At 45.8% G+C, this 15,184-nt stretch overlaps 1 protein-coding gene across 2 annotated transcripts in view; it reads left to right on the top strand.

Moving 5' to 3' along the window:
• epha4l (eph receptor A4, like) overlaps positions 1-15,184 on the top strand; it is a 61,437-nt gene that overhangs the window by 35,819 nt on the left and 10,434 nt on the right. The window contains exons 5-12 of one of the 2 annotated variants that reach the window (XM_084951805.1): positions 601-936; positions 6,114-6,238; positions 6,345-6,504; positions 8,191-8,302; positions 10,430-10,485; positions 10,933-11,046; positions 11,578-11,763; positions 15,073-15,134. In XM_084951805.1, the coding sequence (XP_084807931.1) occupies positions 601-936; positions 6,114-6,238; positions 6,345-6,504; positions 8,191-8,302; positions 10,430-10,485; positions 10,933-11,046; positions 11,578-11,763; positions 15,073-15,134 (1,151 nt within the window). Of the gene's footprint in view, positions 1-600; positions 937-6,113; positions 6,239-6,344; positions 6,505-8,190; positions 8,303-10,426; positions 10,486-10,932; positions 11,047-11,577; positions 11,764-15,072; positions 15,135-15,184 lie in introns of both variants that reach the window. The other variant, XM_084951804.1, reaches the window with a different exon arrangement.

Raw genomic sequence — 15,184 nt, 5'->3', positions numbered from 1 at the left:
GGCTGAACAGGCCTATTTATATGTGTAAAAACAAAAAATGGTTAACAGGAACACTAGCTGAATGTGCTACGTTAAGCTCATTTAACAGTCTTTAAAAAGAGTCAGTAGTGGGGGTGGGGGTTGGGTTTGAAATTGTGTACATCTTGCAATAAATTGGCAGAAACCCCACTGCTTTAAACCATACGCTAACCACCGCCGCTTTAGATAGCTTATTAGCATAAGCAACATGAGCACACAGCTAATTAGCTTATAATTACTTAACACATTACTGAAGCTGCTTCTTAAACCTACAGATTGCTGTTTAAATCATTACAAAAATATGTTCTAAATAAAAGCTGGCTAAACTCAAGCTCAATTAAACTGCATATTTCACCACAAAGCACCGCTAACACATGAGTAGCTAACAGCTTAGCAGTTACTGTAAAAGTAACTGACAGAATAAAGGACAGTAAAAGACAGAATCGTGAAAACGTGGCTGCTTGTATTATGGATTTCTTCTCAATTTCAGTAACCACAAGTCAATGTTATTGCATCTGTGTGCTTTTTTAGCATTTGGCATGCTGCTTTTTACAACGCCAGCTCTCCTCCCTCCCTCTGCAGGCCCTCCGTCGGCGCCTGTGCATCTCATCTCCAATGTGAACGAAACCTCCGTAAACCTGGAGTGGAGCCCACCCCGGAGCTCTGGGGGTCGCCAGGACTTGACATACAACGTAGTGTGTAAGCGCTGCGGTTCTGACGGCCGGCGCTGTCAACCCTGCGGAAATGGAATCCACTTCAGCCCACAGCAGCTGAGCCTGAAGGGAACCAGGGTGTCCATCAACGAGCTACAGGCCCACACCAACTACACCTTTGAGGTGTGGGCGGTGAATGGAGTCTCACCTCAGAGCCCAGGGCCTGAGCAGGCCACTTCAGTGACCGTCACCACCAACCAGGCCGGTAAGACGATGGGAGCTGATTCAGCCGATCCTAACATGGTTTCCTGTGACCCCATAATCATCAAACATCTGTTTAATCACTTATTAACATATATTCCAAACCCTCCTTACGCTTGCTTACTTTAGTGAGTTCAGGGGGGTCTTCTGGTTTTGCAGGAGATCACAAAACATACACTCTCACACTGTGTGAGAGTTTATGTTACCAGAGTGTGCTGGCTCATGTATGATACAGAGCACGGGTTCATTTGACTGAATGCTTGAAAGTACTTTTTGGGGGGCATGTCAAAAACATGTTTATTAAAGTTGTGAATAATTGGGGGGGTAGGTTGGGTGATTACTGAGGAGGATGATGATGGATTTTCAGCAGAGGGAAATGATTTTAAGCAATATTTCACTGGAGTTTTGCATAATTAGGCATAAGAAGCCAGGGCTGACGATGGGGGCACCGTGCTATATTTAGCACCCAAACTAATGAATTAGATGAGTGGTATTGATCTGGGGAGGATTCATTACAAATTCTGCTGGATTACATGTGCCTGGGTGCCTGTGTGTGTAATTATTGTCATAGAATACAACCACAGGCTCCCCTTCTGAGCAGGAGAAGAGCCCTCAAGCTTCCATGCTGTATTCAAAGCCTCCCGTTATTTCGTCATTTAGCCATTTTGTGACCAGTTGTTGTGTAAATGGATTTTATGACCCGGGTCTTTTCTCTTCATCCCTCCCGTCTATCCTCCGCTTATAGACGATCATTACCTTGGTCTGCTTTACTGCTCTCCTCTTGGGTGGCAAGCTAAGTGCCTTTTTGTGTCTTCTTTTATCGCTAATTTCCATCCCTGGGAAAAGCGAATATCTTCAATAGGGCTTGGACTGGCAATTTAAGGACACAGTGTCTTGATTTATCAGCCGGGGTCAGGAAGATAGAGATGAATGGATGTACTGCCTGTGGGAGAGCTGAGAGTACTGCCAGAAAGGCCTATGTGGGAGCTGTAATGCAGCACACCCTGGAGTCTGGGCTGAAGGCTCATAATAGCATGTCAGCGTGACCATGCTGATGCACAGTTGCACAAAAAAATGCAGATTTTTTTTTTCTTACAGAGATTCAGTCCCAAACACACACACACACACACACACACACACACACACACACACACACACACACACACACACACACACACACACACACACACACACAGAGCCCCCTAAGGTTGCTGGAGGCTAATGTGCTGACTTGAAGTTGTAAGATACAGATGATGTTGCCTTTGGCTTGTCACTGGTGCATGTTTCACAAATGTTCGCCAGGATTAGTTATATGAAGCTGCAGCTGGAAGCTCTATTATAGTGTGTGTGTGTGTGTGTGTGTGTGTGTGCGTGTACTTGCACATGTGCAGCACTGGCTGCATGCATGGTGAGAAGTAAAACAATGTTTTGCAGAGATGCTTGCATGAATGCAGATGATCTACATTTGCTTCTTAAACAATGTCCTCTGTGTGTCTGTGCGTGTATCCATGTGTGTGCTTGTGTCCCTTATAATTTGTGTGTGTGTGTGTTAAAAGAGAATAGCTCCAGACTGATTGGATTTCTTCCTGCTAATGCTCGGTAGGGGCTTTAGAAGCTCTGGTTTCAGCCGCTGGTAATCCAGCCAGTCATCTGTGGCTGTCCCTCTCTCTGTATCGCCTCCCCTCATCCAGACACCGAGGATTACACATTTATTATGATAGATTTATTAGGATTTATAAGTGCTGTGGAAAAGACACCCCCGCCACCTCCCCGCCCCATAAAAGTTCAAATTTCGGCTAGGGAGGAAGAAGTGAGTTAGGCAGGTTGGAAAGGATCTGGATTTTTTTTTTTTCGGCACGAGAGGAAAGTGTAGGAAGGTGCAGTGGAGAAAAATGAATTCCGTCAGATAAAAATGAGCAGTGCCGCTTAATGTGCGTGTGTGTGTCTGTGGCCAGGCATGTACTTATGTGCATACAAGAAGGTCAGATTCCATGTGTCGCCACGAACAATTCCACTGTCGTAAATCAGGCGGGGTGTAACCCTTTCACCCGGGCTACAGGAGGAAAGCGAGGGGAAACGGGGATGGGGAGGGTGAGATGTCCAAGCTTTGAACTGACCCCTGGCTGTAAATGGATGTTTTCTTCCCCTTTTATAAGATCAAGCGCTCTATATGTCGATGTGTGTTTGTGTGTGAGAGAGGTAGGGGGTGGGGGCCATTTATGTCCTGATACAAAATACTTCAGGTGGCTAAAAGTGAATTCATGCATAAGGATTGTGTGCGTGCGTGTGTGTGGGCACTTCCATCACTGCGTGTGTGTGAGTTTCCATCGCTCTGGCAACAAATGGGCCGGCATACATGTGGAAATGTGTTCTCGGGAGGTGGAGGCTGACTCTAGATAGGTGGAGGGGGCGAGGAGGGAATCTTGTAAGCAGGAGCCATTTTCTCCCAACACCCTGAAAAATGGCTCCCTCCTCGACTCTTTCTCCTTGGCGGCGAAGGCAAAGAAAAAAAAAGAAAAGAAAAAAAGAGTGACTCAAATCTGGCAACCAGGCTCCAATCTGGCAACCACATGTGCAGCCCCTGTCTGTTTTAATGTCAAACTGTAATCGGCTGCGTATTCGTACAAATGCTCCACCGCAGATGCTCCTCGCTGCACAAATACTCCGTGATGAGCACGCTCGCTCAACGAGCTGGAAAAGGAGAAAGAAGAAAATAAAAAATAAAAATCCGCTATTCTGCCAGGAAGGTTATTTTTCAAACCAAACCCTGAACTCTGTGTGCCTCTGCCAGGTTTTTACCGATTATAATTTATGCATGTGCGCAGTGATTGAGTTTTTTTTTTTTTTTTTTTGCTGTCTGAGCTGTGTGAGATAATGGGGCTAGGTGTGTGTTTTTCTATGTGAATTTCTATCTTTCTGTTTGTATAATGAGTTCCTTTGTGTTGCCGGGATGTGTATGTCTGTGTGTGTGTCTGTGTGTGTTGCAAAGCATTTTTTTTTGAGAGAGCACAATTCTGAAATAAGATCTGAATATTCATTGCGTCTAACACTTATTATTCCACCGGCGTGTTTAGCCCACGCGTTCAGAGGGGGGCGGTAAGAAATTACAGATCTGTCCCACATATTTAAATTCATCTACAGAGGTGCCAGCAAGTCTAGCACGCTGTGCCTCAGGTGAATGTTTCAATTTTAGGATCTCAAGTTTAGCTGTGCACGATTTGTCTGTATGCATTTGTGCACAGTTTTGTTTTGTTTTTTATTTTACCAGGTTTTTTGTTTTTGTAGTTTTTTTTAAAGAGACCTTAATTGATCTCTTCTTCTGTGTGTGAGCCGAGCTGCCTGGTCGTGTCCATTAGAAGGGATCACTCAGAAAATCTGTCATCTTTATCCTCACATTAGTCGAGAGGAAAATAAAAACGCAACAGGAGCAGCAGAACACGATTAAATCGCCATATCTGTCATCTTCGGAGGGGAAGATGGATGTGTGGATTACCTCCAGGGAATGAAGGCCCGTGACCTCCTCGGGGGTTTTCCTTTCGGAGTTGGAGCATCCTCAGTCGGCCCCAGGAGGGCCTTCAAATTGGCTCTTGCTGCCGGCTAAGATTGATCGGAGGGCTACAAATGGCCGCCGTGTAATTGTTTAAGGGAGACGCAACACATTAGGCCAACAGGATGACACAACCTTGGGTTAATCTATTTACTAAGAGATGTCTGCAATCCCATCCCTCTCCATCACAGTCGACCCCCACCAGTCGCAAGCCCTCTGCCTCCCCCTCCCCTCCCCCATCTCCCCCTGTCGCTTCTTCACCCCAATGAAACTCAATCCCTTGGTTGGTGCTTGAATTCCAGGCCCGTTTGAACTCAATCCCCCAGCTAAAAGCAGGGTTTTGTTAGCATTAGCTTGTGGGCTAGGCTCCCTGGAGCCCCCGGTCAAAGTGATGAGAATGTATATAATGTCATAGATAATCCAATCATAATCGGTGGACTGTGAACCCCTCATTAATCATCCCCACTGTAATTTTTTAAAAGGCAGATGGTCTGGAACGAGTAAGGTTACAGTAATCAGCGAGGGGCAGAGGTCAAAGATCTGCTCCGTTTGGAGTCGTAAGAGCAGATGCCATAAAAAAACTGTGTTACCTGGGCGTTAGTGGGAATGTTTGTCTGTGTGGTGCTTTGTTCTGACTCTGTGGGCGAGGTTGTTGGGAGTATTATTTAACCCTCTGTGGTCTCGGTGCCCTGAGTCCTAACCCTAACGTCGTGTTATTAGAATATGTGACGTTTGGTTTTTGCAATCAGGGGCCAAAACCAAAATCAAGCATTTTAGCTGACACAAGTATCACAAAGTATTTGCATTTTTCCCTCTACTTTACAGGAACTTTGCTGATGATAAATCCATCATGGTTTTATTTTGGTCTTTTTGTCTGTGTTTATCTGTGGAGCTTTATTCTATCATCTCGTGACTGCACTGCTATATCTCCCAAAACTCAGTCCTTACACGAGTTGTTCCTCTGTTTACAACTCTATCTCTTCTACACCTATGGATTTTCTCTTCGTAAAGTCGCGAGCGTGTATGACCCAATTTACGTGTTGTCACACTCCCCGGAGATAGAGGTTTGATTTGTGCAGCGGCGACGCACTTGGAGGGAGGGGGCGAGCAGAAGCCATTATCTGTGCTTTAACCTTCACGTGTTAAAGGCGTCTGAACACAGATAGCACGGCTGCTTGAAATATGGCCTCATTATCAGCTGCTGCAGAAAAGGCTCGAGATAAGATCGCTCTCTGGAGCTTTAATGAAAACCAATTGATTTGCTCTCTTAAAGACAAAAAAATGCAAAGGTGTCGAGCCCATTTGATTTTATTCATATACTTTGTGGTTGAGAAAAGTGCCTGAGACGCTCGTGTCACGGGAGAGCTTGTATCGGTTTTATAGACGCCAACGTTTAGTTCACGCTCCTTCTGTCAAATCAGCTGTGTGGCCGCACGGTTTCGCAAGACCCCTGATTCTGAATGAGAGCCAAGCTCAAAGAGAAGTGGAAGCGATTGCCTCGTGGCTTGTTTGACTTTCTCAGCATGAGCAGGAGAAAGCGTGGGACAGAACAGACTCAATGTCTCCAAGGGTGAAAACAACAGCTAAACATATTTTTTCTCTTCTGTTTCCTCTTTCTTTGATCGTCTCACCAGCTCCCTCTCCAGTGACTTCCATCCAGGCCAAGGATATCACAAGACACACCATTTCCCTGGCCTGGCAGCCACCGGAAAAAGCCAACGGGGTCATTCTGGAGTATGAGGTCAAGTACTACGAGAAGGTGAGGGACGGTGCGAGAGATTTCGTTTCTGCTGAACCGTCAAAGCAAAAGCAGCCTCTGAATAAGTTGTATTGTGTTCTTTCTTTTTTTTCCTGTCCCGCTGTAGGACCAGAATGAAAGAAGCTACCGCATCATAAAAACCTCATCAAGGAGCACCGACATCAAGGGCCTCACCCCCCTCACCTCCTATGTTTTCCATGTGCGGGCTCGCACAGCGGCCGGCTACGGAGAATTCAGCGGCCCGTTTGAGTTCATGACCAACTCGGGTGAGTTAAGTCACACTGCCTGTTCATCTTCGTCTTCTTCTCCCTGCAGAGCCAAGAGAGGCATGATTCCAGCTCCGCCATGGCAGTGTCTGAAAAATTCCTACAATGATAGCATCTCTTACAAGTTTGTCTCTTTCATTGGAGAGTCATTAATCAAAATTGCTGTTGTCTATAAAAGATAAATGATATTGTCCTCCGGCACCTGACTGGCAACTTGAATATCTTCCATTATTCACGTCTGAGTATCAGCCTCAGTAGACGTGCCAGCTGATGTTTAAACTGTATGAAGCTTTGAAGAATGGCACCATTTGTGGCGTTTTCAGTCAGAAGCTGCTGCTAGATAATTCTCACTGCTCGCCAGAACTCTTTAATTGAATCAGTTTCAAGCCAAAATAAATGTATTCATTTCTCTACCAGAGTCTAAGGCACACAAACCCTGTGATAACCGGAGCAACAGCACCTGTGTAGGTGGACTCTGATCACAATTTCAGATTAGCCTCTCAAACCTCACTAACCCACTAGTGGGTTACTTACTACAGTGATATAGAGTGCAGCCAAAACTTGTTCAGACCCCGAGAAGTTTATTTGAAATTCTAGTGGAGATCCCACAGTTTCCAAAGATTTCCATTTGATACTGAGTAGCAAAAAAAAAAAACTTGGGAAAATCTGTTACAAAATAAATCAAATGCTATAAGACAGAGTGGAATAACATGACCTTATAAAACTCCTTTGAGGGGAAATGAACGAGGAAAACTGTGCAAGATGTAAATGAAAGTCTGTTTTTTCAGGAAGAATTTTACTACTGACTAATGCCCGACTTGTGCTTCAACTTGAAATCTGCATAAACAGGAACCCCTCTTAACCCTGAGGCCACAACCTTCTACGTAACCTGACGTGCACCTCCAGAGAAATGTAACTACACGCAACCCGCCTGCAACGACTCTCATTGGCGTGGAAGGTTTTGGTGCAGTGTTAAGAGGGGTCTCCGATTAAAGTTACGACACAGATTTCTCACTGAAGCAAAAATTTGGCATCAGACTGCATTTGTGGTGGTGAAAGGGGCACGAGTTGGGCACTTCTATAAGTATACATATCGTACATACTTTGTGACGATAAATAACTGAGTAGTAATCTCTCCAGTCTGACAGCACGGTACATAAACCAGCCGTCCACCTGCTAGAGCTTCTGTTTATGGTGGACTTGGCCTCTAAGATGACGGGTGACACACAAAACAGTTGTTATGCACCCGAGTAGCTTGTAAGTAGTGGTAAACAGCACCATCACTCCAATTATAATATGTGGCCTATTAAATCTAATCTCAGCTTTCTGTGTTTTCTTAGCATTCAGCTTTTGGTCCAGTGAATATATTTCCACATAATGTTTCCCGTTACTGATGACACAGAGGGCTAGATAGATCCACTAGAAGCCCAGGTGTCCCTTTTGTAATGCAGATAGAGACAGCAGCGCATGATAATGACACGGTCAAGCACACATCCTAATGGGCTGTCATTGTCTCCCAATGAAGCATGCGAAACAGTGGACTTTATGATCAGAATAGTAAAATGGAGGGAGAGCGAGCAAACACTGCGTGGGGACAGGAGGAGGCGGAGGGATGAGGGGTATTGAGTTACTTTGCTCTTTTTTTGTTGTTTCTCTCCAACCTTTTTTCTCTCCTCTCTCCGATAGTCCCAGCTCCCATTATCGGCGACGGGGCCAACTCCACGGTGTTGCTGGTGTCAGTGGTGGGCAGCGTGGTTCTGCTCATCATCCTCATCAGTGCTTTCGTCATCAGCCGACGGTGAGCTTCGCTACCCCTTCCATCGAACTCTGTCCCTTCTGCTTTCTGTCTATCTCTCTTTCTCGGCACACAGATGAGGGATGTCTTACTTAGTGCCGTCAGGAAATGGAAGTCACTCAAAAGAGCACACACATACATACACACTAACACTCCCAGACAGCTAGTGCAACTCGCTCACGTCGGATGAGTTATGACTCGCCACACCGGAGATGTGATTGACAGCTCCGACAGCTGAAGGGATGCAATCAGCGACCCTTCGCTCCCTGTCGCATAGTCCCACCCGCCTCCACTCCACCCCGTCCCTCTCCCACTATCTCTCAGCTAGTGGCTGTAATCCTGCCGCTAGTTATTTTCTCCTGCTGCACCTTGCTGACCGCCGCGACGAGAATGAGAGAGCGACGGGAGGGTGGACAATGAGATAAGCGGGAAAAAGTGGGAGATAGAATAGAGCGAGGACGAGGCAGAGAGGCATCAGGTGGATTTGCAGTGACCCAATCTCAGGGTGTTAACCAGCGAGCAGGACAAAGCACCATCACACAGATGGGATTACATGCAGATGGGGCTGCCTCACCTCAGGGTGTAAAACCACACGCACTCTCTGCATGTGTGTGTGTTTGTGTGCGCTTCCATATGTGTTAGGGGTGCGAGTGCATACATCCTGTGGAAAAAAAATAAAGTTTTGTGTGTGTGTGGTGTGGCAGTGGGGGGAGGGGGGTGTCAATGGCTTGTGTGTTGATTCTTGAATTGACCAAATCACTGTTTGCATGTGTGTATTGGTGCTGTGAATGATAGGGAGTGAAGGGGACTGTTGATTGTGTGTGTGTGTGTGTGTGTGCTCTCTTTTCCATGTGATTGCCTCTCTCTGCAGCCAAGCAGGTGGTTGTCTCAGGCTTTTTTATATGCATGTGACGGCCACTGTCATTGTGCTGCCGCGTTCATCCTGTGATTGTGGGGAGGGACTGTAATCACGTAGCCGTTTACCATCATTACACAGCCGTAGAAGAGGACAATGTCTCGCACATCTGGTCATTTCCACCACTGACCTTAACACGTCAATAATAAGCACAGGTGTCAGGCAGCCTGAGGGATTCGCAGGGATTTAAGTGCATCTTCTCTAGAATTGATTTATAGCTTTTATATTCGTTCAGCTTCTCTGCTCCATGTTGTTGTTATACGCTCAGTGCCCTTCAGAAAGCTTCAATGTTGGAAGATTTCTCACTTGACTTTGATGCAAAAAATATATCGAAGTAAAACTGTTATCAACAAACATCTAAACTAAAGATACTTATATTATTTATTTGGATTATTACTATTATTGTTGCACTGATATGTATTTTATGAAGTAATCATTTAGTTTTTGCATAATACTAATAAGACTGTATTATTATTACACAGTCTTAAAGGGTATCGGTACATATTTGTGCTATATTTACGTCTACAATTGTGGATTATCATCTTTAAGCATGGTCAAAATCTCAGGTAACAGGGTCAGAAAATGGAAAAGGTAGTCCACGTGTGCAATATGAACATAAAGATTAGGGTTTGGTTTCCAGCATTGTTTTTGTCACCTCACGAGAATTTCTTTAGTAACTAGTCACCTGAAACCCTTCCTTTAATGGGGACACAGGTTCATGTTGGCTCCATAGATTTATTCTGAGAGCTATAAATGAATTTCCCTGAAATATGGAGGAAGAGCTAAGAATTAACGTCTTTAATGGTGAGGGGCAGCCAATCAAAAACACACACACGTCCCTTTTTCCAGCCAACTGGGGGCAAAATATTTACTTTACAGACATACATGTGCCACACATAAGCAAGAAAATGAGCTTGCAAAACGTTTTAACTATTTTGAAAGTTTTTATCATAACATGATATTTTAAATCATCTTTCTTGAGAGCTTGAAAAAAGAAGGCAAGTGGACTTGGGGTAAAAGACACATGAACTGGATGATTGAGAACCCACAGACAATTAAAATCTTTGTGATGAGCGTTGTTTAATTATATTAAAAAAGGAATATCCATATCTCATCTTATATGTATAAGATATAATTGTGTTCTAACTTCCTGAGATTTAAAGCTTGATTCCCTGCCATGAGTGACCATTCTGCTTTTCTTTGCCCCCTAGAAGGAGTAAATACAGCAAAGCCAAGCAGGACTCTGATGAAGAGAAGCACTTACATCAAGGTAACTCATAGTTAACACTCTGCCTACAGACCTTATAATTGTAAAACATTATTGCTGTCAGGTATGCTTGTGTGCACAAATGAAGCCCATAAAATGGGAGGAAAAACAAACTGTTTTGAAGTTAATGTACTTGCAACCCACCATGCTCCAAACACCTCATTATCAAGTCATCAGCATTGTTATTTGTGTGCCACAAAAATTTCAAGTTAATGAGCTCCATCTTCATCGGAGTCAGCCATAGTGACATGAAAAGCGCTGGAGTCAGTGTGTATGGAGAGAAGAAAGGAGGAGGAGGAGGAGAGGATCCATAGAGGAAGGCAGCGTAGCCTGCAGCACGATGGAAATAAAGAACAGATGGAGAGTAGTAGTTGGAATAAATTAACCTTCGCTTTTTTTTTTAACTTCCTTCTCTCTTTGCTTCCTTTTTTTGCAAACTTCTTTCCCCAGGAGTGAGAATATATGTTGACCCCTTTACCTATGAGGACCCCAACCAGGCCGTCCGTGAGTTCGCCAAAGAGATCGATGCCTCCTGTATCAAGATTGAGAAAGTGATTGGCATTGGTGAGGAGAATTTTTTTTCCTACATTACATGCATGAATACCTATTGGAAAAAGATCTTATTTTGTATTTGTTTCATACAAACACACCTTTCTCTGTGATATGTGGACTTTTTGTGGCCTCTTTGAGATTAAAATCCATTGTTTTCCCAGACTTTAACATGTGGCTTCTGGCTCTAGAGAGGTCAACAAGTTAAAAAAAAAAATCAACAGTGGCTAAATACGTTGTCCATGCTATTCCTTGGGCCAGAGAAAAGTCATCCAATGACAAAATAATAAAGAGAAAGAATCAATATCCATTTCCCCCTCTCTCTGCTCCAGTGGGTGGAGGGAGGAGGGGGAGTAAAGGATTAGAGACCCTGATCAATGTTTAAAGTGGAACCTTTCTAACCTACAGACACACACACACAAACAGACGTGTAGGCACACACTGTTTTTGATTTGATTTATAGTCTGTGGATCAGAGTGCTCGTGTATCAGCGCTTCACATTTTCATCGGTGGGGTTTTTTTTTGCTGTTGTTGCTGTTGTTTCAGGGGAATTTGGAGAGGTCTGCAGTGGACGCCTGAAGATGCCCGGCAAGAGGGAGATCTGCGTGGCCATAAAGACTCTGAAGGCTGGCTATACGGACAAGCAGAGGAGGGACTTCCTGTCCGAGGCCAGCATCATGGGCCAGTTCGACCACCCCAACATCATTCATCTGGAGGGTGTGGTCACCAAATGTATGTCAAGGATTCATTTTTACAGAATGTGTTTCAAATGAGTGGAGGAAAGTGTTTTGCGCAGGTGAAATTGCTTCTGGAAATTGCAATAATGCTTAGCTCACACACATACAATTACTATTATATTCTAAAAGGGCAGTCATTTCTGCTGTCTCCCTCGAAAAATGTAGCAATAGATCATCACAAAGTGCAGTTGTGGGTGACTTTGGAGAAAGGTGAGCGTAGGGACAAGCCTGTTTTTACTCACACGCCTGCGCACTAGTGTGTATCTTAATGCTTCTGTGCGGACATTTTACAAAGATTTCACAATATTCTCAGATAAATGTGTATTTTTGAGCATCGTCCGCACGTTCCATCCTGGCTTATCCCCAGGTGGGTTTCTGTCCAGATGGAAGGGGTCCAGCATTGCCGTGGAGGGGGAGGTGGTTGTAGAGGTAGCTGGGCAGTTGGGAGAGGGGTGGGTGTGGGAGTCTAATGGGCCCAGGAACAGGCCCTGTAGCACGGCACCAGACTCATTAATCATGGTGTCAGCTGTAAATGTGTTTGGGGTTAGGGAGTGATACCCTATCCCTCCTCTATCTGCTGCTGCATGGCCACAAAACACTGGCCAAATCTCCCTCCTCCTGCCCTCAGCGCTCTCTCCGTTTCTCCCCCTCTTTTACACCTTCCCCTGATGTTATTTGTTCGGCTATAGGTATGTGTGTGTGCAGGTGTGGGTGTGCGCTGTGTGTGTGGGTGTCTTGTCAGCACATGCCAACATCCAGTACCTTTGATTGCATGCATGTGTGCCTGAGTGTTACCATGTAACGGCTACATGTGCCTTAATGTGTCGTGATACTGCTCAGCTCTATCTGTGCTAGATAAAACTGCCATTCTCACTGTAGTATACACCGCTTTTACACACACACACACACACACATATATATGTATAGATATACCCAGACACAAACATGAAGCCCAGCCGGAGCTGAAAGTGAACAGCAGCACAGGCAGAATTGCTTATCACCTATCACACCTCACATGGCGGGGAATGACCTCTCAGACCTCGCAGCAGCGGCGCGAGAACGACAGAGAAAAAAGGCGGACAGATGGAGGAAGGAAGAGAAACCAGAGACGAGCTGCTGCCAAGGAAGGTGCAAATAGAGATGCCGGACAGTTAGGAGCTGATGGATGAGAGGAAAGACAGGGCGACGCAGAGAGAGGGAAAGCAGAGGGTGCTCGAGCTACTCAACCGGAGGCTGAAAACAAAAAGACGGGGGGGAGGAATGAGCGACGCAGCGGTGACAAGAGAGCTGGAGTGAAAGGACGGCGAACCAAACGCAAGAAGGGCGTCCGAAAACTCCCACTCCACCTCCTTCCACTCTTACTTTTGAGAGCTTGACACGAGGTTTGGGCAAATTAGTCCTTCACACTTGAGTGTGTCAGTGGAATCTATTAAAAATCCATTATTTGAATTGCGCCCCACTCTCCATTACAATCAAGTTAAAAGGAATTCTCAATCTGGCCTCAGTTTGCTGGCATGTCCAACAGAGCCAATTAAGGCTTATTAATTATGGAGGAACTCCAAATAGGGACTAAAATACATAAATGTGCAAAAATCTCTCGCTGAAGACTTGCTGGCTGTGGTCCACCATCTTGAAGGCTATATTTAATGTTTCTATCGCGTTGGTGTGTAATTAAAAATCGAGCATCCATTAAAGCTTGAAATCAGACGTGATGTGCTTAATGGGTGATTTACATGAAGTAAGAGCGTGCTGATTTTTTTTTTAAAAAAAAGGTCCGCTTTTAAAACCCAGATCTTTGTTTGCTGCAAACGCCAGGGCCTCCGGAGGACATTTGCCCAACGTTCCCCCAATATTGTCCCCCTGACGCGTTTTTTTTCCCCCTCTGCCATCTCCCTGTTTTGTTGGCAGGTGATAATCGGCCCACTGGTGGGTTCCTCGCCCAGAGTTCATTGCCAAAGGCGGCAGGGCGTATTCAGTAAACAAGGAATTAGCATGCAAATGGACTGGAAGGAAGAGGGCGGGGCTGGGAAGGCGAGAGTTTAAGGTCGCAGGTCAGACTCTCCTCAGACTTGATTGCGGAGCTGTCAATCACCGGCGGCCCTGGGGCAGAGGCACGCAACAAAGGGAACAAAGATGGCTGACAAAGACGGCCCCCTCTGCTCTCACACAACTTTAGCCGAACTTCCTCTTTTTAGGGCATCGCCGGAGTGCCCCGTAATTAATGGAGTGCCAATCACGCAGCGGGTAAGGCAGTGACTGACGGCCTCTTGGCACGGCCAGAGACCCACAGCAGAGCAGAGGAACTTCACCTTCTCAGCGGGCTTCTGCAGCTCTCGGCATTCTGCTGGAGCACTCGAGAGGCTTCATACAAGCTCCCCTTAAGGCGGAGGCTTTAAGTCAGCAGTTTTCTATAAGGCTGTAAGCTTTTAAGTCCACCTTAACTGTGCCACTCGAAATGGAGCACAAAGAGCGACGCTGTTCTAGGAGGCGAATGTGTGGCAGCACTTTTCAGCATGTGTTGTTGCCGTGGCTGGTTAGGCACCAGCTTGCTGCAGTTTTGGGACAAAAACAAGCGGGTCGCCCTTCCTTTCCCTTTTTTATCTCTCTTCTCCTCTGATATGCCCCTCCCTCCCTCCGTCCTAAGAGACAAAGACAGACAGACAGAGACCCACCAGGGAATGTCCACCCTCCCCGCCGCCTGCCCCGGCTCAGATAAAGACGCAGACGCTCCCCCAAGAGAGACAGAGAGGGATGGGGTGAAAAAAGGCCAGAGAGGATTGGCAGGGTTCACGGAGGATAAAAACGAGGAGAGGGAATGAGCAAGGGAGGAGTGGGGGAAAAAAGAGAGCAACAGAGATGAGCTAGCAGGAGAGTGACAGATGCGTCGAAAGTTGGCAGAGGAGAAAGAGGGCAAAGGGACAGTGAGTGACAGAAATAGCGAGTTAGGGGGATTCTGGGTGGGTGACTGTGATGAGACTTTGGATAATACGCCCAGAGTCAGATCATATTTGCATAAACACAAGATGGTGTGTGTGTCTGTGTGTGTGTGTGTGTGTGTGGTGTTTTGTTTCAGTGGAGATGCCTTTGCATGTTAAGGGAAAGACGGGGGACGTCAGGGCAACGGTAACACACAGCTAATTAAATCACTATGGGACGGAGATGGATGGCCTCACACACACACACATGCATTTTCCCTGGAGAACCCCCTCCTGCTGCGTTGAGCTGTGATGTGCGTCGTTTACCTCTATAATCATCTGCCTTTCCTTCTCTCACTCTTATTCCCACTCTCTCTCTCTCTTTCTAGGTAAACCGGTGATGATTATCACAGAGTACATGGAAAATGGATCCCTGGATGCGTTCCTGAGGGTCAGTCATGCGTTTCTGTCTCCACACACACATGTGTTCATGCGTGTTTG

This window comes from Perissodus microlepis, chromosome 14 (genome assembly GCF_051167445.1).
Source record: "Perissodus microlepis isolate ML-2025 ecotype Zambia chromosome 14, ASM5116744v1, whole genome shotgun sequence".
Lineage (NCBI taxonomy): Eukaryota > Metazoa > Chordata > Actinopteri > Cichliformes > Cichlidae > Perissodus > Perissodus microlepis.
The sequence above is the reverse complement of the archived record's forward strand: the minus strand, read 5'-3'. Positions and strand labels throughout refer to the sequence as shown.